The sequence below is a fragment of the Polypterus senegalus genome, chromosome 2, assembly GCF_016835505.1.
Source record: "Polypterus senegalus isolate Bchr_013 chromosome 2, ASM1683550v1, whole genome shotgun sequence".
Taxonomy (NCBI): Eukaryota; Metazoa; Chordata; class Cladistia; order Polypteriformes; family Polypteridae; genus Polypterus; species Polypterus senegalus.
The window spans coordinates 277,244,351-277,271,774 of record NC_053155.1 but is presented as its reverse complement, the minus strand read 5'-3'; the positions used below and the strand labels follow the sequence as shown (position 1 = coordinate 277,271,774).

Below are 27,424 nucleotides of genomic sequence, written 5' to 3'. Positions count from 1 at the left end.
TTCAGTTTTATTGAGTGTTCCTGCTCACGCTGATTTAGTATGCACCTTATAGTCCATGATGTCAAAGCTGCACTGACAAAAAACAGAGACATATGTATATATGATATTTGGAATAACTCATTTTATGACATGTATAGTACATTTTGGAAAACATTGTGACACAGATGTAACATTATTCATATTCATTCACATGCCTTCTTGCACTTTTTTTTTTTTTCGATCTTGACAGTGTCCACTTTTGGGTGCATTGGGGTGTTTCTTTTGTACTCCAGGACATGCAGAGGAAAGAATAGTACAGAGAGGTCAGTTCTGCGCTATAAGCAAAAATCAGATTCAAATGTTAACAGTTCCCTCACACCCAAGGGCCGTCCTTTCTACATTTACAACATGTGTACCTGTTGCAATGTACACACTTCTCTCTGCGCTGTGGCTACTATTACACTGAAGGAGCTGGGGAATCGGCGGTCTTGGAACAGAAGCTTGTTGATGTTGCATCCTCTTTTGCTTTATCTTTTAAGAATCCTTTTCTTTTAAGAATCATCATCGTGACTGAGAGAATAAAAGTGAAAAAAAAACACTAACTTTTACAAGTACTATAAATTTATACCGGCTGTTACGGACACAAATCAAATGTATGTTTTTATTGTATAATATTAACAATAAGAGCAGCTCACTACTCTAAACGGTAAATTTGCTGTGGAGCCGGTTTTGAACTCACAACCTCCGGATTATAAGTTAGCGGATCTTACCGCTACACCACGGAAGCTGTCATATTGTATTTGCAGCTTTTATGAAAGTGTTTATTTGATATTTGGCCATCAGCCTTCACACATTATACAGTTCATGTCTACATTTTGTTATTTATTACTAAAACATGAAAAACATTTCATTTTTAACAATGTGTGTACACAGATTGTTGTAGACTGTTGTAAAGCTGCTTGGGCTTATCGACACATGTAGAAGACAAAAGAGGCTGACGGAGAGGTGCAAAGGGATTTAAGGTGGGCCCTTATTTAAGTTTTTTCGTAGGCTCTGGTAATTCTAGTGTTAAAGGAGAAACCTTAACAACCTTTAAGAGATATCTGGATGAGATATTGGGACAACATATCTACTAGCTAAATAAATAAGCGACAAATGGACTCAACGGTCTCCTCTAATTTGTCAAATTTATTATGTTCTTATGTTGTTCCTTATGTCATGACACATTAGTTCCATAACTATCATTAAAAGTAGCTGCGATTTGTACAACAGTAGACCTTCTGTTGGATCATACTTGATGGGGTGGCCTTCATTGAGCTCTCATAATGATGTGTCTTAGCCAGCCAAACACCCTCCATTTTTCCCACCTCAGATCACTATGGGTAGATACTCACCACGATTGACTGTGAGAACCCTATAAGCCTTACCATTTTAGAAATACTTTGACACGCTTGGCCATAATGATTAGGCACTTATCAAAGTAATTCAGGTCTTTACACTTGCAGATATCTGTTGTATTTACCAAGCTGACCACAAGTAGCTAATGTCAGCTTACCATCTTTTATCCCTAAACTTCTCATATGCCATTGTTGTAGGATAATCAACGTCATTCACTTCACATGTGAATGGTCATAATATTTTGCCTCATCAGTGTATTATGATTTTGGAATGAATGAGTCAAAGTCCTAAACTCTGCCCTGTTTGAATGTTGTGATGTGACCTAAAGCAAGTATATCATGCACAACAGCAATAAACATATGTTTGAGTTGAAACAGAACCAGAAAATGGAGGGACACCTCAAAGCCTGTGTACAAAGTAATCAGCAGAAATAAAAGAAAACAATAGCTGCTGTTATTAGAAAATTTGTTCACATGATTTTCTCTGTAAACACAGTAAAAGATTAATGGATGTGTTCAATGAAAAAAATGAAACATTAATATTAACTGTAAAGGCTTCACTAACACTACTATATGTATATATATTACATATATACATACAGTATATACTCATATATTGGGTGACTTCTTAAAAAATTGTAAATATGTTTTACTGCTCCCATCTTACTAAATAATGTTTAAAAAATGTAAAACAGATTAATTTACTAAAAGTAATGCTTCCAACAAGTGAGAACTACATCTTTTTCTACCTAGTCCTTTGACTTTTTTCAATAGCAGAATGTATACCCTGTGGAATTGCCTATGTCAAGAATGAATCCTTTTGAGTCTTCTCCATTCCCCTTTACCTGTATGGATTTAGGGATGTCTGTTCATTCATTTGCTTAATATTTAATGCAATGGGGAAGGATCATTGGTGATCTACAATCTTTAAGTTGTCAAGGGGACTAATGTCTTGGATTCAACAAGGAGGCAAATACATTCTGAAGATACTAAATATAAAATGATAATTATGAAAGAGATAAAGTTGAACCAAGGAATGCATTTTTTAAAATAGCTAAGTTATTTAAATGGATAAAAACCTTTACAAACTTGGCAGCAAGTATCTGGTACAGAAACTGGTGTGGCACAAGTCAGCGTCAAGCAAGTCTTCAGACCACAGAAAATATTTCCATTCTGAAAATAATTACATAAAATGTAAAATCATTTTGCAGCTCAAGATCAAGATTAAAGTTTAACATATCTATCCATCCTTTTCCTTACTCAGTTTTTAAATTAAGAGTCACTGGGAACTGGTGTAGATAAAGCAGGGAAATGCCAAAGTCAGGAGAACAGCTTATTGCAAAATGCACAAAAACAAAACTGCCCACATTTTAACATTATAGAACTGTAGAAAGTCTAACTTGATTGATCTGTTGTAAGTCAGTGGAATAAAACTGGTATTTTTATACGAAAGCAACACCCACACAAGAAAAGTATAAAAATTCTGAAATCTTCCATTCAATCTGATAAGAACATATTTAAATAACAAGCTACTAAACTAGCTGGAATGGCATATCATTTAGGATTGCTGCATTTTTATAGTAGGAAAGGCAAATTTGAAGCACGTGACATTTAAGTGAATATAAACTATTACACATATTAAATAAAAATTATAGATTTGAATATACAATGGGTGGTTTGAACCATAAAAGTACAGCTTATGAGAAAAACCAAGGACACGTACTGTGTAGTAACTCTTCAGCCTAGTTGCTCTTCAAAATACATAGCGGCACTAGAGAAAGTCCAGAGAACAGTTAATAGGCTGATTACAGAACTGAGTGGTATGAGCTATGAGGGAAGATTGAAGAAGCCGAACCTCTTCAGTGTAAACAAACAGAATTGAAAAAGTGACATGATTCGAGTTTTTAAAATTATGAAAAGAATTAGTGGTGTGGATGCAGAAAGATACTTTAAAAATAACATATATTACTTTTTAAAATAAAACTGGACAACAAAAACAAGGGCATTGAAACTTGGAAAGGGCAGATTCCCCAGAAATGTTAGAAATTTTTTCTTCATGCAGAGAACCACAGACACATGAAATTAATTACCAAGTGGTAACTAAATCTCAATGTGATGTTATGCTGGACAATTTAGAAGAAACAGGGTGGACAAACTTGTTTGGATAAATAGCCTGTTCTTGTCTCTAATGTTCAAGTGTTATAGACAGTGTACAGAAGCAACTAGGAAGGCTAATTGGATATTAGGTCAAATAACGTGATATGTGGAGTACAACTCAATAGCGGTTATGCTTTAGCTATATACAGTTTACAGGTGGGGCCTAATCTGACATACTGAGTGCAGTTTTGGTCTCCATAATACAAAAAAGACATAGCAGCTCTAGGAAAGGTCCAGACAAGAGCAACTAGACTGCAATACATGAGCAATGAGGAGAGATTGAAGGAGCTGAACCTTCTTAGTTTAAGAAAACAAAGAGTAAGTGTTCATATGATTAAAGTGTACAAAGCTAAGAAGGGAATTCATTCTGTGGATCTGAGATGAGCTCTTCACAGGGACAAACATGTATAATTGATTTAGGGTAAATTTCACTGAAACATTCAAAAGTTTTTCTTCACACAGAGAATTATAAACACAGCGGTATGGTAGACAGTAGGACTTGAGGAACCTTCAAAGCTTGACTAGATGTAATGTTGGTGAAATAACATGGATAGGATTGATGATCTACATTGGGCCGATAGGCCTGTTCTTGTCAAAATAGTTGCAATGTTCTTTCTGGCTTCAACAAATGATTAATAAATCATGCAATATATCTTGGCTATTAATCAAACAAACCCCTCCTCCCAATCTTGAGCTTATGTACTGTCACACACGTGTGCATGGGAAGCAGCTGAAGGGCTTAGACAATACTGTTTATACATCTGCCCGGGGGGGGCGGGGTACGCTGACGCTCTTTCTGAGTTCTCTGCAGGTCTTACCCGGGAAATCCCACCAGGAGCCGCCAGGAAGGACACATCACTTCCGGTTCCGGCCCCAAGGATGAGGTCACTTCCGGTTTCCGGGCCCAAGGATGATGTCACTTCCAGTTCCGGCCCCAAGGATGAGGTCACTTCCGGTTCCGGCCCCAAGGATGATGTCACTTCCAGTTCCGGCCCAGAGGACGACATCATTTCCGTCCTCTGTGCTATAAAGCTCACTGCCTTTGCTTAGGCAGGTAGTTCTGTTTTGGACTCTGTTGATGTACTTACTATTACAATGCCTCAAAGACTTTTGCAGCCGGGAAACCGAATTAAACGGGTGGCTGCCCCAAACCTTTCCACGTCTCTGGTCTCCGCTTATTACAGTACTTTCATTAATAACAGCAAGCATTACAGTTTATTACATTGTGCTGTATTCGTATATTTGTACATAAAAACAGTTAACATTTGGTGTACATGATAAATCAACCTTATCAAGAGTGTCAAGTCTTAAGGTTTTTAAAAAGAAACATTGAACCTTAGCAAATTATGGTATACCTGATCATTATTTGAATGAAGTGCAGCCATGATGTTTTCCCATAGGAATGAAAAATCAAAAAAGAGATCTCCTTAATATCTTTTGGTTTCTCCTAGACAGCAATGAGATCAGAAAGAAATAAAATGCTTTTGTCTCATGCTTCTCAGGTTTTCCTCCTGAGACAAAATACCCTGGTATTCTCATATGTGTCTCCTCTTATGTTTCAGCCGAGGTCTCAAAAAAGTCACACAATGGGCTCAGATTCTCCAAGTGGTGTTTTAACATTTTTTTTTTGTAAGTTGAAAATATTTACATCTTGTGCTAAGTATTGTATGTTGAAATGTATGGACAGTTATTTGTGGTAATAAAACACTTTAGTATGATTACAAAACTATTGTCATTGCTTCTGAATAATACTGCTAGTTGCCCTAATTTATATTGCTGTTCTCCAATTAGATCATACTCATTCTGTAATCCCACTACTGACACTTTACAGTCATGTGCTAATCACTTCATCTGCCTGTGATTCAATTGGAAAAACAAAAGAAACTTAACAAATCGTATCTCAAACGTTGGAAGCCACCTTGGAGAAAGGCATCAATCCAATAATACATTTAAAATGTGAAGTCTTGAAAGAGATTAAAACAACACTAGAAAGAGATTGTACAAAATAAACCAAGCTTTTTAAAACAAAATCTCAAGTTTGACTCCTTTACCTCAGTTGTATCTCATGTCTCCTTTATGTTTAAATCTGTTTCTTCCAAGAAATTTAGGAGAAACATCTGTGACAAAGCTGATTCTTAAATGAAACATAAATGAGAATCTCTTTTAAGTCTTATGCACTATCAAAGATCAACCTTTGAGCAGTAAAATGTTCCTATGCTTTAATAAGAAAATGTGAGCACATTTTAAGGGGTGTCTAAACCTGGATAAAACTAAACACCAAGCATGCAAAAAGTTCATGGTTTGTAGACGTTCACTTTGAACATGCGTAAGAAAACTCCACTGAGCAAATTCAAAGGTTGGAAGGTGTGTTCAATTTTATAATAGAACAAATGCTTCTACTTGCATTTTTGTGAATCTTTGTCCAAACCAAAGGTAATGCATTCAGGAAAGCCTCCCCCAAAACAATCCTGCAAATGGCACTGAAGGTTTCAGGCCTTGTAGTTCCGTACATAGAAATGGCACAACAGAAACATATTCCTACCAAACTATTGCTTTATGTAACAAATACTGTATGTTTGCACTTTCATGCTACTGCAATAGTCACTTTGATAGTGATGTGAGAGCATTTCCTGTCCCTCTAAATTCTGCTGGTTAATTGGAATTGATGTGTTTCTGTCATCCACAAAGCAGCCATAGTGGCTCCATCCAAACTGAAGCATCTTCTTATCCATTTTGCTAAGTTAGAAAAACTTTTCTTGGCATTTGTCTGCAATTCGCTGGCATAGCTCTCTACACCTTACAGGAGCAGCAAAAATTAATTTAGTGCAGCCCTTGATGTTATGGAAAAGAGGAGCAGCAGACTTACTGGCAATAAATGCTGATGTTTATTAAAAAGAGCCATCTGCTTATATTGTGGAACTTGACTGAGCACTTAGTTATATACACATACAAACTACGTGATTGGCTTTAGTGCGTAGTTTACTCCCAACAAAGTACATACTTTTATTACAGTCTGCTTTTATACAATTTAAATCAATAGTTTGGTTCATTATCTGTCTTGAAACCTTGTTGTTCCTTAAAATAGGGCAATTTTTATATTATGACTACTTATTAATGGGGTAAATACGGTATAATCTGCATTGTCACTATTGCGCTTTGATTTTGTGTTTCATTAATTCAGAAATATTTTGCTTAAAAAATATTTGCGTGCTATCAAATTTCTTTTTAAAGTGAAATTAATTATATTGGCGGATAGTATGAAAAACAAACAAATCAGTATCAGTTTTAATAAATCTAAATGGGTTCTAATTAATATATAAAATAATTTAAAATAATTATAGTAGTAATCCAGTATTATAAAAACAATTTATTAAAGTTTTATTTCTGAGTAATTTTCTTAATAAATAATTTACAACTTAGCAACTCTCATAAAATGTCAATAATCCTGAAGAGTAATTATGCAGTTTGTACAGAAGGGAATTAATATCTGTGAAATACACCCTGGATCGAAAAACTTTCTCAGAATTGTTTTTGAAAGAAAGGAGGGTGGATGTGAGTATAACTTGAGATGATATGTAAACATAATGCCTTAATTTGTCATACAGCCACTTGCCATCTCTTTGGGCTTACTGACTACAAATGGAAAAATGTGTTTTAAAGATGCTAAGCAATGCTCATTGTACGTTATTGTGGAGTTAAAATAAAACCATTCACTGCATGTGTACAAATATAACTAAAACTTTACTGTGTAATTTTAGTTTATCATGAGCCGTAAAAACTTTTAGTTTTATTATAATATAAATTACTTGCGTGAGGAGACTAAGATATAGAAAACACTATCTGTGTTAACAGGGAGACTCTGTAAGACAATAGGCCTGTGTTATAGTGGCATCAGTTAATCGGGTGTATCAGAAGTACTAGGTAACTAACTAAATCCTTTCTGTACACAATATGTGTATTTTTTCTTTTTGTTAACAAGGGTTAATATTATTGGCAGGCAGTGTGGTGTAATTGTTAAGGGCTAGAACTTCAAACCTTGATGTTGTTTGTTAAAATTCTGTTACTGTCATGATATGATCATGAGTAAGTCACTTCATCTGCCCGTGATCCAAATGAAAAAACAAAACAAATTTAACCAATGGTATCTAAAATTTTGTAAGTCACCTTGGATAAAGGCATCAGTCATATAATAAGTAATAATAAGTAAAAGGTAACTGGAGCTGCTTACTCTTGAACATTTTATACACAGTTGTCCATGAGTAAAACATTCCTGCTTTTCCTACTGGCATGGCTTTTGTTTATGGCCATTGCAAAACACAATTTTACATAAAAGTGTATTCTTTTGAAATGAGTAACCTGCTATGTTTCTTCTAAACTGTGTGCGTGTGTAGCCATGTGGCTGCTCACCTTATTTCTGGGGGGCACACAGCCATGCAGCTGTTATTGTAACTTTAATCCACCCACAGCTCCCAAAACTCAATGGGTTAATGCTCCTGATCATCATTTATGTGTTAGTGCTTCATAGTGCTCGATACTTTATGGGACAGGGGATACCCTTCTCTAGCTTGTTGTTTGCACTTCACAGGGTTCCACATCCCTCGCCCTCCTCACTCATCATTCATGTAAGAGTGTTTCATACAGCTTGATACTTCAGTCCAGGAGGTTGATGGTTAACCAGCATGAGAGAAAATATTAATCTAGGAATGCTGGGCTTTCTCTTTTCATTGTAGAATGTGATCATGTCTCTTTTTTCCCATCCAGGACACCACCCTGTCTTTAGTCATCTTTCCTCCTTATTGGTTACAGGTGCTATACGTGTGACCTATCAGTCACTTTTACAATGTCCTTCATTTGCCTGAAGCACACTTCAAGTGCAGTGCAGAGCATGCAAGTTAGCATAATATTAATATCAACAAATTATTGACAAATAAAAAAACATATGTTGGGTAATTTTTCTTATTTCTACAGTGCCACCAAATTTTAACCAAATTCATCAAATCATTTTTTAGATTTTGGGGAATCTCATTTCTTTGTTGTAGGAGGGGGTTTACCCCTAAAACCGATATATCAAAATGTCCTTTCCTAGCAGATACATACTAGCCTAGATGTACCATTCCGCCAAAATTTCAGCTTGGTATGGGATGGCACTTTGGAAATAATTATTAATTAAAAAGAAAAACAAAAACTAAGACATTTATATATAGATAGTGTCACAAATGTGATTTTTGAGTCAGCTTGTCAAGTAGTTATTCCACCCCAAGTAGAGGGTTGGCGCTGGTGCCTAATGCTTCCTCCTCCTCACTCCACAACAGTTCTGACGACTGGCAGCACCAGTCATACCACTTCCATGTCATTGTCTTTTGACCCCACCCCTTCCACTATGGCCTCCTCTTAAAGGGTTCCACCACCATCTTGGGTCAGTCTGCTTTGCGACTCAATCTTGAAAAGACATTGCTTGTTGTTTCTCATTTTATGCCTTTTTTTGTCAGCCGTTATAGCAGGTATACTTTTAAGATGCCTCAACTCAAATTAATTTCTCTGTGTTTTTTTTGCAATGGGAATACATGTCCTGTACAGTATAGTGGCAGTGTTAAATCATTTACTAAAGAGAATACCTTTGAATGAATATTTAAGTGATTGGTAAGCATGTTGACAAAGAATGCCTTCTTGTGAGTCAAAAGGAAGTGACATACATCCAGCACAATTCATCTCCCACTTAACAAGCATAGTGCAGGCAAAATGATTTTATGGGACACATTCTTGTTTGTAGAGAGACAACATTTTTCTGGATTTATAAGAAGTAGTTGCATGAAAGTATATAGGAAAGGAAAATTGCGTCTCTCTACCACAAATCTCAAAACCTGACCATTAAGATTTCAGCAGGATGATTAAAAGCCAGTGCCAATGCTTATTGGAATAAACGTCCTACATGTTCCTCACCTTTATCCAGCTGAAACCTGTTGAATGATTTTATTTTTGTCCATTAATGAACCCTAATCAGACAAAGGTACAGCAAATTTGCAAAAAAAAAAACAACTTTTCCCCCAAATATCGACTTGGTTAAAATCTATCCATTCATTCCTTTTTTGAACCACCAAAGAGTGGCATTGAACTGGTGGAGCCTATTCAGGCAACAAAGGGCAGAAGACAGGAACCAGTCCATCAAAAGTCACATGTGGGTCGCTTCTCCCATGAATAAGGGTGTGTTATTATTGTGTACAAAAACTACTCACTTTATAAAATATGTAAACAGAATTTCTAACAGACTAAATATAAAGAGGTGTGGGGGTGGGGGCAGATGCTGTTTTAACCATCTACTATACAGTATACTGCATACCTAATAATATGTATAGCGCTGTATCTCTACAAACAAACAAAAAAAAAAACATTTCTGACAAGATTTTTTGTAAATTACTTACCGAGCAGCTGCATAGAACACATTGATTAGGCCTCCTCAAAGGGAATAGATCATTGGACGTGAACATTTCACCTGCCTGATAGATGACCCCATTGTGATGGCAGGACTTTTGCTTTGCTCTGAGTCCTGCAGGAGTTTTTGGTTCTGTTTTTCATAGTAAAAAAATACACAACAATCATTTAAATAATATAAAATACAATCATTAAAGATAATCAAGTACAGAAAGGCTCACTAAAACCCTAGATAAATTGTTTTCATTAATGAAATATTTTTTACTTGCGCTGAAAAGGTTTCTTTTATTATATTACTAGCCATCTCCCACGGCTCCACCCACGTGGTAATGAAACAGGACAGTGAGGAGGGCCCCGCCCAGCTCCCTACTCCTGACATGATGTTTCCTCCTCCCCTCGGCCCGCAGCCTCTGTCTCAGATTAGCGCGAATCAATGTCTCGGAATCTGCGGATCAAGCAGAAATCAGTCCTTGATGGGATATAAGACAAATGAAGGGCATGTACATGACACACTGCAATGCCTGGAGAAAAACCTTGACAAACACAGCAGAAATTATGTCAATCCACTCTAAATAATGGAGGGAAGTGGATCTCAAATCTAACTTGCCAAGCAGAAGTCTTTTTAAATTGACACCATGATCTATCTTTGCAGTATTGTCACTAAATCTAAATATGACACTTGTCCATGTCCACTACTGGAAATCATCGGAAATCCTGGAAAAAAACTGGGATGGGGCAAGGAAATTAAATCTAGCTGGGAGCAGTTAGGCAGCACCCTGGACATCCACAGTTATAATTCTGCATTTTAATAATTTTTGGTGTAATTATGAACAATTTTTAATGTATTTTATTTTGCTATTGGACATTTTGGACAAGAGCGGCAGTGGTAGCGCTGCTGCCTCGCAGTTAGGAGACCCGGGTTCGCTTCCTGGGTTCTCCCAGCGTGGAGTTTGCATGTTCTCACCGTGTCTGCGTGGGTTTCCTCTGGGTGCTCCGGTTTCCTCCCACAGTCCAAAGACATGCAGGTTAGGTGCATTCGCGATCCTAAATTTTCCCTAGTGTGTGCTTGGTGCACGGGTATGTGTGTGCCCTGCAGTGGGCTGGTGCCCTGCCTGGAATTTGTCCCTGCATTTTGCCCTGTGTTGGCTGGGATTGGCTCCAGCAGACCCCCGTACCCCTACGTTAGGATATAGCGGGTTGGACATTTTGTCAACTATGTTGGCTGTTACAGAAGTCACCATTTTATTTTATTTTTGGGTTGAATTGTCATCATGTGACCGGATGTGGTATAATGTCTTAAGTCATCAGGGCTTCCACCATAAACAATTGAACATTCCACATGGATTGAAGACTCTCTGAAATTCACTTCTAGGTTCACTCAATTTTTACTTTTTCTTTCATTTGTCATTCCAAAGTTGGTTTTTACTCCAAAAAGCATAATGTGAATTAGAAACTTCTGTTTTTTTTTCTGTTTTTGACCTGTGATTTTTTGATTAGGCCTTATATTGTCCCTTTTGTGCCTTCATCTCCTGGTATTTTTCATTCCTCAATAAAATCTTTGGTGTTCATTCTCTCATTAGTCCTTGACACCCTCTTTATAAGCAGTCCATTTACAGTATTTTCTAAGCCGCGTATCCTGTTCAGGGCTATTGGAAGCCTGTGCCTACCCCTTCAGTACTGGACAGAAGGTGGGAATCAAACAAAGATGGGTAGCTAGTCCAGTACAGTGCACACAGAACTACAATGGGAAAGTTTATATCTTTCAATTAACTTCAAACACACATCATTCAAATATGACTGGAATATTAGAGCACAAGGTGCAGAGTGTGCCAGGGCTACGATTCAAATTTAACTTTAAAAGTTAAAATTTAAAAAATTTAAAAGTTACAAAGGAAAAAAGAACACCTTAAGGGAGACAGGTCACATTTAATACAAAGACAGCACATTCTTTCTATGAAAGGATTCCAGGATCTGCTAATTTGAAATATGGTGCAAATAAAGTTGAAGAGGCAATTTTTTTTCTTGCCACAGATAAAAGTTGAAAGCCTGACTGTTAAGGTTAGTTTTGTTTAAATTGTGGCTGGCTTTAATAAATGTTTATCTTAAGTCTGATAAAGTAGTAACATTTATCAGTCTAGTGTATATTTCCAAAATAATTCTCATTATTAAACCTTTCTTTATTTTCTTTATAGGTAAGCAATTATACCTGACTATAAAAGGATATGACCTCTTATCTCCAAAGCAACCAAGACCCTACTCTGTCTATAATGAAGAAAGCAACAAAAGTGCCACACCAAAGCCAAGAGAAACATCTGAAGAATTTGTAATGCACTCCTTTGATCAGGGGTGCTGGTGTGGTCAGTTGGTGTTGCCTGTAATTCCGGGGGTATAACACAGAATGTGGAACAGGTTTGGAATGCAAACTCTAATTATCTTTCATTATCCTTCTGTGTTACAACTATTGCCACTTGTGATCTAACCAGCTTATAAGTGGAACAGAAAGTGATGTTAAAGTGATTCAACCTACAATGAAACAGTAAAGAGATACACCTGTGAATCTGAGCCATGCAGACTAAATGAAAATGTAGATTGAGTAAAGGTGGAACTAAATAATATACTAGATTGTTTTTTTTCTTACAGTTCTTTTCAGATTCATTGAACATTTTACCCCCTTCGAAACATGTTTTGTAACTCCCTGTGCTGCCTTTATGCTCTTAGCTACTTAACAGTCTGAGACATACCAGAATATCTTCTTAATTGTTTTAATAATGTACGAGCAATGAAACCTCTTTCTCTCTCTCTCTGCCTCTATATATGAGAGTGAAGGTCTGTGATACAGTTTGCATATTTGCAGCTCGAGATCCACAAAGAGAGAAGACGAATCTTTATGATACGTGATTCGTCTTTTCCCTTTGTGGATCTCCAGCTGCAAATATATATATATATATATATATATATATATATATATATATATATATATATATATATATATATATATATATATATATTATGTACAAGGTGCACAAAGTCCCCAAAGTCTACACAAAACTACACAGTGCCTTCTCTCCTTCTTCAGGCCTCCTCCTAAGACCTTGTCTTCTCTACTCTCCCAAATCTAGCCATCATATGAAGAAAGGCGGCCCCTTTATATACACACCCGGATGTGTTCCAGGTGTCCTCCAGTGACCTTCTGCCGACACGCCCCTGTGTGGCGGAAGCACCGGCTGTGTACCCGGAAGCACTCTGGGTGTCCCAGATCCTCTTCCCCCCAGTACTTCCGGGTGTGGCGGAAGTGCTGAGGTCCAGGGCTCTTTAGGCACAGGGGCGCCCCCTGGCGGTAATCACGGGCCCCTACAGGGTAGAGCTTCAAAGTTCTGTACCCGTGGCCCCCAAAGGAACCAGGGTGGTCGCCCAAACGTGGTCCAGGGAGGATGCAAGCCCTCTTCTGGTCTTCCTGGGTGTCCCGGCCACCCCAGTCACCTCTGACAATATATATATATAGTGGTGGGCGGTCGGGTCCCGTGCCTAGCCGGGACACCCTTCTGCACATCTGCCAGGGAGACAAGGGTGCGAAGCCCAGTATCTCACCCTGGATACTAGATGGCAGCCTCTCTGGGTTGAAGAGGTGCCCCGACTCCCCCAGGGCTTCATGGGGGTTGGAGTTCTGTGCAGCTCTGTGGGGTTCCGCAGGCAACACCAGGGGATGCTGCAACAGGAGCAGCTGGCACTTTTTGGCCTACTCAAGGAGTGGAGCTTTGAAGGAAGTGTTTTGTGTTACTGTGAGTGCTTTTGGGACTGTGTTATGCCTGTGGGGCTCATGGTGAAGACGTGCCCCACAGGTGAAGAGAAAATAAAGTCTTTGTGTCTTTTTACACGTGCCTCAGTGTGATTGATTTTGTGCCTATATAGCGCCTTTATCACTATATATATATGTATATATATTGTGACAGATAGGGGGCACTGTCGTCCCTTTGAACTCCCAGACCAGACGCCAGACACCAGATAAAAATCCAATAATTATTTTTATTCGGACAATAATGTGCACAAAGCACCCTCCACTCCACAATACTTATAAACTATATCAATAACAATAATCAATCCTCCAACTCCCAGGTGCGTTGTTCCCTTCCTCCCAACTCAGCTCGCTCGTCTGGGATCTCCCACTGTCTTTATAGTCCATGACCCGGTGCTTCTGATCCCTCAGGTCATGTGATTACCCAGCACTTCCAGGTCAGGTGAAAACTCCTTTTCTTCGTCAGCCCGGAAGCACTTTATTTGTTCCTTCCTCGTGACATGGAAGTACTTCCGGACTATGTGGAAAGTAAACATCATTGTGCCTCCCTGCAGCATCCCCTGGCGGCCCGATGTTATCCAGCAGGGCATCTCCATATTGCAGGGAGGGCTCCCTCTGGTGGCCTGGGGGTATTGGCCGGGATGAATGACTGGCCATAGTCCACTATATATATATATATATATATATATATATATATATATATATATATATATATATATATATATATATATATATATATATATATATACCAGTAACGATGCACTGCACAATAACATGCGGTGAATACGCTTAACTTGACCATTCCTAGTTTTCATACTCTTTCTCTGTATGTTTAGCATTCATTTGCTCAAAGGTTGATGCACTTGCTGCTTCCTGAACAGCTCTTTTTTTCTCCACCCTAGTGGCCCGCTTCTTCTCTTCTTTCGTCTGCATCTTATTCCGTTTGTTTTGCAATTACTTAGTACATTATCCTTAATTTCTCACTTAAGCTGGCACTTAAGTCTTCAATCTGCCTCAAGAATGATTTAAGATATGAAGAGGTAGGGGAAGTGATGGTAAAGGTGGTAGCACTGGTAGGGATGAGAACGGCACCCGTACGCATGTGCCGCACGGCTGAGAGTTGATTCTACAATAAAATAAAAAGAGGAATAACCTTGGAGGTCAATCATCACCCCAAAAGCGGATAGTAGACGTCACGTAGAATATGTGTACCAAATTTCAGGTCAATAGGTCAAACGATTTAAAATCCTGGACAGACAAACGGACAGCCACGGTAGCGTATTATATGAGAAGATATATATATGAATAAATAGTGGGTCACCAGGACCGTAACTGGGAAATGCTGAAATGTACACTCGTGGCCCCTGTGTTGACAAAAAAAATTATACTTTGAAAACAAGTAGCTAAGAAAGCATTGTTAAGCAAAAAAAAAAAAAACACTTTAACTGTGTAATATTTCCCCTCAATAAAATTATTCTTGTTAGATAAGCAAAACAAACATTACTGTTTGTCATAAATCTGGAATCTGATGGTGTATAAAGCCTACATTTCTGTTCTTTGTAAATTTTAAAGTATTATCTGAAGTAGTAAAGTGGTTTTCTTACCTACACATTTTGGGCAACACTGTTGAGTTTCTGTAACAGGATTCTCACATGGAGGAGTTGAACATTTAATGTTGACACAGTTTATGCTGCCAGTCTAAAAGTTCAAAGCAAAACATTGTTAAGGCCTTTAAACAATGCAGTGGCATTAAACACAGTTATTGAATCTCAAGTATTTGGAATGGCGCATTCATAAGTTCAAAATCAAGGCATGGCATACTTAAAATCAGCCATTAAGGTCTGTGCTCAGACAAAAGACAAGACAGGAGAAAACCTGCAGGTCTACCTGAAGATGAAAAACACAGTCCACTAGTATACCAATTTTACAGAACCTGCAAGAATCAATCTTTGTGATTGATGAAGCATAAAATATATTTGCACAGTAAATATACAGTTTGAAGGGCTAATGTAAAACCACATGCCATATTACAGGCTCAGAAGAGCAGTGTGACACTAGCCCATTCCTCTGTTTTGTTAGATGAAACTTTTATGTGTTTGGCAACTATGACAAATCTCAAGAAGTGTTGAAAGGCATAAGTTTATCCTAAACATTGTAAAATTTTATACATAATTTTCACTAGAGGCAGGAAGACTAGTGAAACAGAAAAATCATGAACAATAGTTCTAAAATATACACCAGATATGAGTGTCTGAGGTAATATCTGTGACGTTGAACACTCTTAAAATGATGGTTCTTTAATGGCACTTTTATGGTTTTTTACCAGGTTGTTTGGTTCCTCATAGAACCGCAGCTTGACAAAGCATCATTTTATTCTGGCAATGGTTCTATGAATATGAAATTAGTTCATTGTGCTTTGAAAAACTTTCTAATATGTAGAAATATAACAGAAATCATTAATATATGGTAGGCTACCTATCAGGACACAGATTAAGAAAACATGGAGTTAGCCTGTATTATTGTGTGAGTCCTATTAAAATGAGTTATATTCCATTAAAATAGGTTTACTGCATTTATTCCAATGCTTTCACATCTATAGTTTCAGTATACCTTTCACAAGCTATGGCTCACACCACGATTATAACATACCTGAGAGCATGTGCAGCGTATGCAGAACATGAGGCCATGGGGTTCCAAGTAGGGATGCCAGCTGTCACCTGGGTGGTATTTCTTTTCTTGGAAAGTACAGAATGTCTCTGAAGCTTTGCAAATATAATATATTTTAAGAAATTATTATCTAATTAAATTACAATCATATCCAGTTTTATAGTATTACTGTATACAAACACGTGACAATTATTAGGTATATAAACCTTTTAAAACTATAACAAGAATTCAATGTATGGCTGTCAAACATCCCACAAAACTTGAATAAGTTTAAATGAGACAGGTAGTGTAGGCTGGTAGTTAAGACCATGGACTGTAAGCCACAATTTTGCCAGTTCTGTCTCTACCACCATCTACTTAGCTTACATGCAATGCAATTCGACTGTAAAATAAATTAAAGAATTAGTATTTTGCATACTGTCTTAAAAACATACAGTATTTATATATACATACATATATATATATATATATATATATATATATATATATATATATATATATATATATATATATATATATATATATATATATATATATATATATATATATGATACATGGGGGCAGTCCAGCTCCCCAAACACCCAACACAAGCCGGGTTACATTTACATTTCAACCCACTTCAGACAGGTAGCACAGCTAGTATATAATATACTGTACACCTATATACTGTATACTAGCCATGGTACCTTTCTAAGACAGTTAGTAGAATTAATAGAATAATTTTGAAATATTTTCTGTCTCTTGCCCTACATGTGGCTTCAGTGCATTCCCTCCATTGCTGTGTGTGTCTGAACCGCTCTTGATCGGCGCTTCCACTCTCAGCGTTTTGCCGTAAAGCATCTGTCATTATTTTCAAGGTGTCTTTCTCTCCTTCTGTCCAGTTTTACACCTTGTCTTTGAAGGTGATTTTCAGTGTGTCTTCTATGTCTTTTCTCCTCCTCGTGTTTCTCATGCTCGCATCACTTTAGATCATCATGCCACCAAAGCCAAACTCACCATTCACACTAAAGACAAACTGACCAATCAGATTGGTTTGAGGAACTGGGCACACACAGACCTTAGTGTTTTATTATATACTACAGTAGCCATACCACTTTCACTTCAGAACAGGTTATACACCTGAAAGTAAGCATGTTTGGGCCCGGCCAGTACTTGGATAGAAGACCATCTAGGAAAAAGCTTGGGTTGCTGCTGAAAGAGATGCTGGTGAGACCAGCAGGGGGCGTTTACCCTGTGGTCTGATTGTGGAGTCCAATGCCCCAGTGATGGGGACACTGTGCTGTAAAAATGGCGTTGTCCTTTGGATGAGACGTAAAATCTGACATTCTGACTCTCTGTGGTCACAAAAGATCCCTGGGCATCCTTTGGAAAGAGTAGGGTGTATCCCAATGTCTAGGCTAAATTGCCCTCCTTGGTCTAGTCATTCGGCCCCCCTAGTCATCTCCCATCTCTCTCTCACCACTTCACCACCTAATAGCTAATTTGCGGTGAGTGCTACACATTGGCGGTGGCTGAAATGGCTCTCCTCTCACTATGAAAAGTGCTTTGAGTAGTGAGAAAAGCAGTATATAAGTGTAAATAATCCATCCATCCATTTTACAACCCGTTGAATCCAAACACAGGGTTACGGGGGTCTGCTGGAGCCAATCCCAGCCAACACAGGGCGCAAGGCAGGAACCAATCCCAGGCAGGGCGCCAACCCACCGCAGGACACACACACCCACACACCAAGCACAATTTAGAATCGCCAATCCACCTAACCTGCATGTCTTTGGACTGATGGGGGAAACCAGAGTACTCGGAGGAAACCCACGCAGAAACAGGGAGAACATGCAAACTCCACGCAGGGAGGACCCAGGAAGCGAACCCGGGTCTCCTAACTGCAAGGCAGCAGTGCTACCCACTGCGCCACTGTGATGCCCTGTGTAAATAATAATAATAATTATTACTGTATTATCATCATAGTATTAGTACATACATATCTTATGGGAGTGTGTTAGAGGTTCTGTAGAAGAGGTAAAAATTGGGATGGGTTTGGATGTGACACATTCTCCAACTTTTTTTCCTTGTCCTATCCCAAAGCACAGGAGAAGCCCACAGAAGACTACCAACCACACATCCAGCTTGTCCAAAAGTCCTGCCATTGCTGATCCCCAATCACATAAAAGAACAGAACTGCCCGGAAGTCGGGATTCATTTTCACACCAGCAACTGCCAGAGCCACTTTAGCCCACAGTAGCCACCATTTGGAACTGTCTATTTGAAATTCCACTTTTGTTTGCATTACATTTGTTAGTATTGTTGTTATTAACTGAGGTTCTCAGGAAGACCCCAACACTTTATGTTATCCTAATTTTCTTTCCACTATACATATATATGCACCTATGGAGCATCTTCAGGGTTCTACTTAGGCAAGAACAGCTGGGTCACAGAGTTGGGTGCCATAGTTGTTGACTTCTTCTCCCATTTTGTCCGTAGAATGGAAGACAAACTTCCACTTCTTATATTTCGATCAATACATAAGAAGAAAAAAGATAGGATGTTGGTGTTCATTCTTGAACCTACAACTGAAGAAGGCAATGCTAACACTTTCAGTCTCTTTAACAGAACTAAAGTCGGTGACAAGACGGTTTTGAAAACTTCTGTTTTTTTTTACTTATAATTTGTTTTAGCATTTAACATGATTAACTCGAAGGTCCCCAACCCTTTATCTTATCTTTATCTTATCTTCCTACAATATATATAGTATATATATCAAATCGCTCCATGTTAAATAATCTTAATTCAGTCTCATTTTGGCTGACAATTCAACGTGTTTGAAAGTACCTTTTTGGAGAACTTTATTCCAGGGACCCATAAACAATTCAAACTGAACAGACTGATTTCTTTGATTACCACACCTCAATGCTCTCTGAGAGCCCACAAAATTTATGTCTCTTTCTCCTCTTTGCTGCAATCAGTACATACAGTTATCAAAGAACTACTATGGGGCTGATCAGCAATGTCTGATCAACACTCCTCTCTTTAAAGTGCTCTACTCATCGTTTGACACTGCTTGTACTTGTGCATGAATTTCCATATCCACATTGAAGTCATGCATTGATACCTGCCCATGAGATTTTATCTTTCTCAAACAATGCAGACATCACACCTACTTGAAAAGACAAGTTCAAATTCAGCTGTTTTCTTAGAATAAACTATGAGCACATAACTGAGTCAGATGGCGTCACTTTTCTTGTATATTTTTCTGAGACAACAGATGACACTGCTTGTTATTACTAATTTCAATGAGCTCATTACTTTTGGTATGATCCATGTTTAAATGTCTTTTTAATAATGGGGTATGGCAAGAGCCATGCCAAGATAGCAAGGGACAATCGTTAGTCACAAATAAGACCTTAACACAAGCAACAGAGCACCTCATTGTCTGCCGTTGTGGCAATATTGCAGTTACTATCGGTTGGAAGCTCCTGTCCTATAAGGTGAAGTGAAATTTTTAGGTGTTCCAGCTGAAAAGGTATCGTAGCACTCTTGGAGAAAGCTAAAAATTCTTACAGGGATTTGTAGATAAATGGTAACCCTTCTTATGCTAAGGTCCCTGAACCATTACCCGGAAAGTAGACCTCTAGATTTGACACACGGCCTGCAGGTGACAGTATTGGATTGTTCTTCATAGGAAGGAGCAGATTGGTTTGGCTGAAGGGAAATAGTGCAGGCAGCTTGGGAGATCGTAACATCTTCAAAAACAGCTACTGAAGGTGCAGAGAAGCTGAGATTCTCACCTGGTTTGCCTGCATTCCTGCCTCTAACGCTGGTATTGAATTCAGTGCTTGGGTTGAAGAAAAACCAGCATCAATGAGAGGAACAGAGTGATGGGGGAAATAAGAGAGAGTTCATTGGCATAAAAAGTAGGATGGCAAGTGTGTGTATGGACAGGAACAAATACACATGTCACAGCTAAAACCTTGGCATTATTCTGGCTATGGAGGGACACTAAGAGGGCACTTTACTTTGATACTCGGGCAGAGTGGTGGCTCAGAGGCTAGGGATCTGCTCCAGCAACTGGAACGTTGCTGGTTTGAATCCTATAAACGCCAGGAGTGACTCTACTTTGTTGGGCCCTTGAGCAAAGCCCTTAACCTGCAATTGCTCTGTCCTGGGTATAATGTTAATCGGCATCCAGCTCTGCAAGCAGGTTCTCCAACTGGCAGGGAAAACTTGGAGGTAGGTGGCAGGATTGGCACTCCAGCCACTGTAAAAAAACAGCATATGCTCTAAACCTCTCTTTCTTTACTTTGATACTACACACAAACTATACACCATACTGAAAAGGTTTACACACCTTTATAGAAATTTCACTTTATGTTGAGGAAATGGTTGAAATCATGTGAAACTTGTTTCTCTTTAATATCATTTTGTCACTAAATCTAAAGAAAGGTAAGAAACATTCAATGCCTTGACTACAGAAGTAAGCACCTTCTTTATAATGGGGTTTGTAACTGTTTTAACAAATCACATGCCAGATCAGGCAATTTGTCTTCACCTGATTACAAATAAAATTAAGCTGATTGCCTTAAATAAAATCAGCTTGTACATTTTTTATTATCATTGTCCTGCTCCACAGACAGACTGAGGAGATCGTTTCTCCCCCACAGTATGCAACTCTTCAGTTCCACCCAAGGGGGTCAACGCTAACATTATTCAAAGTTATTGTCTGTTTTTACATACATTTTTATTACTCTTTAATTTAATATTGTTTTTTGTATCAGTATACTGCTGCTGGATTATGTGAATTTCCCAGTGGGATTAATAAAGTATCTATCTATCTATCTATCTATCTATTTTCCAGCCTCCTGACACATCCTTCAGGTTCATTGGTTACTGTACCTTAATTTTTTTTTAAATGTTGGTGTACTATATGTTTGAATGTGCCCTATGATGGACAAATTCCTCATCTCACCGGAAACTACTGAAATAAGCCATATGATCTTGTATGAAAGAAAGCAGGATCAGAAAATAGATATATAGATGCATAAAACATTCTGAATAAACAGCAATAGAAAATATAAATGCACAGTAAATTGTATTCATAACTTCAGTAATCTTTTCATAACAAATATTCTAAATGTATATATATACTGCTCAAAAGAATTAAAGGAACACTTTTTAATCAGAGTATAGCATAAAGTCAATGAAACTTATGGGATATTAATCTGGTCAGTTAAGTAGCAGAGGGGGTTGTTAATCAGTTTCAGCTGCTGTGGTGTTAATGAAATTAACAACAGATGCACTAGAGGGGCAACAATGAGATGACCCCCAAAACAGGAATGGTTTAACAGGTGGAGGCCACTGACATTTTTCCCTCCTCATCTTTTCTGACTGTTTCTTCACTAGTTTTGCATTTGGCTACAGTCAGTGTCACTACTGGTAGCATGAGGCGATACCTGGACCCTACAGAGGTTGCACAGGTAGTCCAACTTTTCCAGGATGGCACATCATTACGTGTCATTGCCAGAAGGTTTGCTGTGTCTCCCTGCACAGTCTCAAGGGCATGGAGGAGATTCTAGGAGACAATCAGTTACTCTAGGAGAGCTGGAGAGGGTCATAGAAGGTCCATAACCCATCAGCAGGACAGGTATCTGCTCCTTTGGGCAAGGAGGAACAGGATGAGCACTGCCAGAGCCCTACAAAATGACCTCCAGCAGGCCACTTGTGTGAATGTCTCTGACCAAACAACCAGAAAGACTTCATGAGGGTGACCCAAGGGCCCCATGTCCTCTAATGGGCCCTGAGCTCACTGCCCAGCAGCATGCAGCTCGATTGGCATTCACCATAGAATACTAGAATTGGCAGATGCACCACTGGTGCCCTGTGCTTTTTACAGATGAGAGCAGGTTCACCCTGAGCACGTGACAGAAGTGAAAGGGTCTGGAGAAGCCATGGAGAACATTATGCTGCCTGTAACATCATTCAGCATGAGCAGTTTGGTGGTGGGTTAATGATTGTCTGGGGAGGCATATCCATGGAGGGTCACACAGACCGCTAGAGGCTTGACAAAGGCACCTTGGCTGCCATTAGGTATCAGGATGAAATCCTTGGACCCATTGTCAGACCCTATGCTGGTACAGTGGCTCCTGGTGCACGACAATTCCTGGCCTCATGTGGTGAGAGTATGCAGGCAGTTCCTGGAGGATGAAGGAATTGATACCATTGACTGGCCACCACACTTTCCTGACCTAAATCCAATAGAACACCTCTGGGACATTATGTTTTGGTCCATCCAATGCCACCAGGTTGCACCTCAGACTGTCCAGGAGCTCAGTGATGCCCTGGTCCAGATCTGGGAGGAGATCCCCCACAACACCATCTGTCATCTCATTAGAAGCATGCACCGATGTTGTCAGGCATGTATACAAGAACACAGGGGCCATACAAAGTGCTGCGTACAATTTTGAGTTGCTGCAATTAAATTTTGGCAAAATGGACTAGCCTGCCACATAATTTTTTCACTCTGATTTTTGGGGCATCTTTGAATTCAGGGCTCTGTAGGTTGATCATTTTCATTTCCATCAAACGATGTGGCATCCTTTCGTTCCTAACACATTACCCAGTCTATATCAGTATAGATATCCAGGAGGATTTCTTTTTCCCATTGAGATCTGATGTGATTTCAAAGTGTTCCTTTAATTTTTTTGAGCAGTTTATATACAGTATATGTTCAATCATCATTTTAGAATGCTGCCAGTTTATTCTAGTATAGATATCCTGGAAATTACACAGTAAAGACATTTAATGTGACAGTTAAAGAAAAAAATATTTTGTAGGAAAACCAGACTGAAAAAAAAGCATACACCACTGTTTATGGAATAATTCAGCATCTTTTTAAAGCTGGTTTCTTATGTACTAGAGGTTTGAGTTTAGTTCACGATAGTAACAATCAATAACTTTTTTTAATATAGCACCTTTCATAGCAAGCTCTATAACATACCAATTTACAAAACCGACATTAAACACATTTTAGTAGATACAGAAAAACATAAAATCTATCAAGGAGACAGTGCACTAAAAAGGAAAAGAGTAACAAAGACAGCAGATAGCAAGTCACTATTTGAATACCATGGAGAATTGCCAGCCTGAATATCAGTGTCAGAAACAATAAGAACTTAATGGATAGACACTGGCAAACACTGAGTGTCCACAGAATGTGGTACTGCACTGCTAAGTTACACCTTATGTCTTTAGGAGAAGATAACCAAAATTGTATTGATTCTGATTAGTAGTTGATCACTATGTGACTGGGAACACATTTCTTTAAAATAACTCGTGTAGAAGTAGCGCTGATCATGCAACGGCAGTCTGTAACAAGAACAGGTAAATATGTCTGGGAGCAGCTGAAAGAAGAAGAAGAACTAAACAGCTTTCATTAGCCCTAAACATGATGGTTTACAACCTGAAATGTCCTGCTTTACAATATGTCTGCTTTTTCCAACTATTGGTAATTTTATATTTCACTGGATTTGTGTTAACACAATGAAAATCACACAGACTGAACTGAGTCTGAAAGAACAGGGTATATAACGCATCAGACTGACTCTGTGCTGGATATAATGGTCAGCTTCATTCATTCATGCAGTTAAGGTGTACTCAATCTCACTCAATCTCAGGCCACAAATACAAAATAAGGAACTTGGTTAGCAAAGGGCTGTGTCAGCTTGTATCTGCAAAAGGAAAAAAGTAAAGGCTGTTCCCATGCTGGATATGAATACCACATTGGTTATGACACACAATGTTTCAGCTGGGTAGATTTTTCTTTTTATCATTGCAGGAATAACCTTTTCTTTTTTCCCCATAAGCAATTCAGAACTCCTAGTTGACTTTTGGAGGATTTGCACTCAGGTCTCCAGAGCCATTGATCACCAGAATTAACCATTGAATCATCCAATTTTCTGCACCTTAGTTACTAAGCAAATGTCATTGGCAACTTAATTGTGTGGTTTGAGAAAAAAAGTTCAGTATACTGTGTGTGACTGAGACTTTGGACCATTGATGTTTTGCATATATTTGCATAAAAGCAAAGTGCTTTGATTTCAAACACAACAGTAAAGTACACACAGAACCATATCACCAGCATGGTGATACCTAAAAACCACATTCATTTTCTGAACATGTTCATCAAGACCGGCAGCCATCTCTGGTCGGGACGCCAGCCCCTCAAAGGGCTTACCAGTGCACACGGCAAAATCAGCAGTGGTAAGGAAACACTTTTAAAAGTTATTGAAACACTGTCAGGAGCAGTTCAACACTGGGATAATTTGGAGTTCATATACATTGCCAGCTTTGGAATGTAAAAACCGATCGGAGTAAAACCGATGTGTCCGATTGAAAAAACAGGCTGGAGCTGGGATTTTAACCCATGACACTCCATGACACCATAAACGCAGATCGAGTATTGTCAGTCTTGAGAGAAAGATGATTTTTAATTTATTCCATTAGATAAGTGCAGCAGTTCTTTTGGAATTATTATTATTATTATTGTTGTTATTAAAGTGGTCAGGCACAAGAAAAATAAAACTATATTTTGGAAATATTTAACAAGAAAAACAAAACGATATTTTTAAAATGTTTAATACATTGTAGGAATAATAATAATAATTAATCATCATCATCGTTATAATAATCATCATCATAATAATGAACTGCTTAATCGTATTATTTCAGGTCAAATAATATAGAAAGTCCACGAAGTTCCAAATATTTCACCATTTATACAGTTTCTTGGTCTAGCCTATATTCTTATATTAGAAACAGCAAATTTCGAAGTTTGAAAGTTTTCAAAGTTGAAAAGAAAATAGCACTGAACGCGGACAAGCACACCAAATTATACCGATCATTCGTAATTTCGATTTCCTGCACTGACTGACCTATGTGGGACAGGCAAACTGTACATTGTGATGTAATTAATTTAGAAACGTTGTAAAGTAAGTATAGTAAAACCATACAGTCCTTGTATTGCACTAATAACAAATACGCAACACCTCGGCATTCCGATGCACAACACAACTACTACATATACTTGAAGCAAACAACAAATAACCGTTTTTTATAAATTTATTTTTAATATAATCCAAAGACTTACTTTTTCTGAGTCTAGCTGCTTCTAAAGTGAACCACCAGGAAAGCCACAGAGAAATAAAAAATGACTTCATACCGTTGTCGTGGGATAAAAAGCGACAAGCAAACTTAGCAGCACTAATAATAAGGTTAATGATGATGATAATAATAATAATAAATACTCCACAACTGAGCGGCAACTGGATTTAAAAAGAATACGGGCATAATCCTTGCGATCCTCAAGGCTAAATCGTAAATGCAATGCAATGTTATGGAAGGCGCGCCTCCTACAGGAGAACCGGCCCCCTGGCCGCGCTTTTGGCACGAGTGAGAATGATTCATCTCGAGCGGTGCCATCCCAGCTCCTTTCTGGCAGAATCCAGTCCACAGCGAGGTGTGCTGCATGCTACCGACTCGACACTGCCGTCTGCCTCCCAGAATAACAATGGGCTCGATTCATCAAAGTGTAAGTGTCTGCTAGACAAAAGCCTGACATGACTGGGCGTTGATATCGCTCGCGTCTGCGAACGACGACTGTGAGTTCAAGGCTCGCGTCCAAGTAAGCTGCCGTGCAACACGCCCCCAACTCTCTCTCTCTCTCTCTCTCTGTTATTTTCTATTTTATTAAATCCCTGGAAATGTCTGTCCGATTATAAATATACTGCAGAAATTCTGGAAAGAATGCTGGAGATATCGTTGTTTGCTTGTGAGGGAGAACGAATTGTAATCAGAAGTAAAAAGAATTTAATGTAAGGCACCTGTTGGCTTCCTTTCTCGATAGCAATTAATACATTTTGAGAATTAATGGTATGTTCTTTTTCGAGAAGTCTAACAGATCTGTACTTTGTTTTGATCAAAAAATATTGATGATGATGGTGCTGTTTAATTTTTAGTAAATCTCCTGTACTATAAACAATTATCAAAATTCTAGTCAGTTGTCAGATTTTATGTTTCACATATGCAGTTTTGCTTTGCTGGGATGCAAAGTATACCTGAACAAACATCAAAAGGATTGGAATCAGAATCAGAAATGATTGCTAATTTATCACAATGCACAAAACCTTTACTGTACGCCAGCACAGTTTGAAGTCTCCATTTGGTCTTACAGCGTGTCTTATGGTGTTTGTAGGAAATCACTGAAGACAGCACAACAATCTGGACTCAAATTATTAATGCTGACAGTTCTTGCACTTCCTGAGCTTGCTTTATCCATCTTTAGAGGCTAAAACCTGTCCCAAAAACATTAGATGCAAGACAGAAGGCAAGCCTGGATGTTGGGCCAACGGTGCCAATGTAACTCACCACAGATGGAGGCTGCAAGAATGAAGTGCACTGCACCACTACGCATCCATACTACTAATAACAAAATGATAAGCAAATAAAATGACAGATGTGTCTGCATGTCCTTGCTCTGAAAAGGATTTAAAGTGTTATTTTTGCATAAGATACTAAAAAGGCAAATAAAATTAGTTATATTGTAAAACCAGATGAATATAACTAAAAAGGAAGCTATCCTCAGACTATATAACTAGTGTTAGTGAGGCTACAGAAACAATATAGCAGATCCAGAAGCTGTGCAGAGATGGGTCCTGGGATTAAAGACCATCGCATACAGACTAGGGGAATTAAACCTTTTCAGCCTATAGCAGAGTCCATATGGGGGTCTCACCCAGACCTTCAGCAACCGTCAGAAGCACAGGTAAAGTTGATCCAGTAGAATTGTTTCAATCAATTGGTGAATTACGCAGTCAAGGGTACTAATAGAAATTAAGGGAATGCATATGAAAGACTGAAGTTAAGGCATCTCTTCAAACAAAGAGTGCTGCCAGTCTTGAACAAACCCCCAAGTTTTGTAGCTGAAGTAGAAAACTTTTTACAATTTTTAAAAATT

The 27,424-nt window shown here is 38.4% G+C and overlaps 1 protein-coding gene across 1 annotated transcript in view; it reads right to left on the bottom strand.

Moving 5' to 3' along the window:
• chrdl2 (chordin-like 2) overlaps nt 1-26,031 on the bottom strand; it is a 72,254-nt gene extending 46,223 nt beyond the window's left edge. The window contains exons 1-5 of the mRNA XM_039745633.1: nt 25,559-26,031; nt 16,405-16,517; nt 15,360-15,453; nt 9,953-10,095; nt 2,456-2,549 (exon numbers count right to left, since the gene is read on the bottom strand). Coding sequence (XP_039601567.1) covers nt 2,456-2,549; nt 9,953-10,095; nt 15,360-15,453; nt 16,405-16,517; nt 25,559-25,628 — 514 coding nt within the window. The 5' untranslated portion in view covers nt 25,629-26,031. The remainder of the gene's footprint in view (nt 1-2,455; nt 2,550-9,952; nt 10,096-15,359; nt 15,454-16,404; nt 16,518-25,558) is intronic.
• Between the last annotated feature and the right edge of the window lie 1,393 nt (nt 26,032-27,424).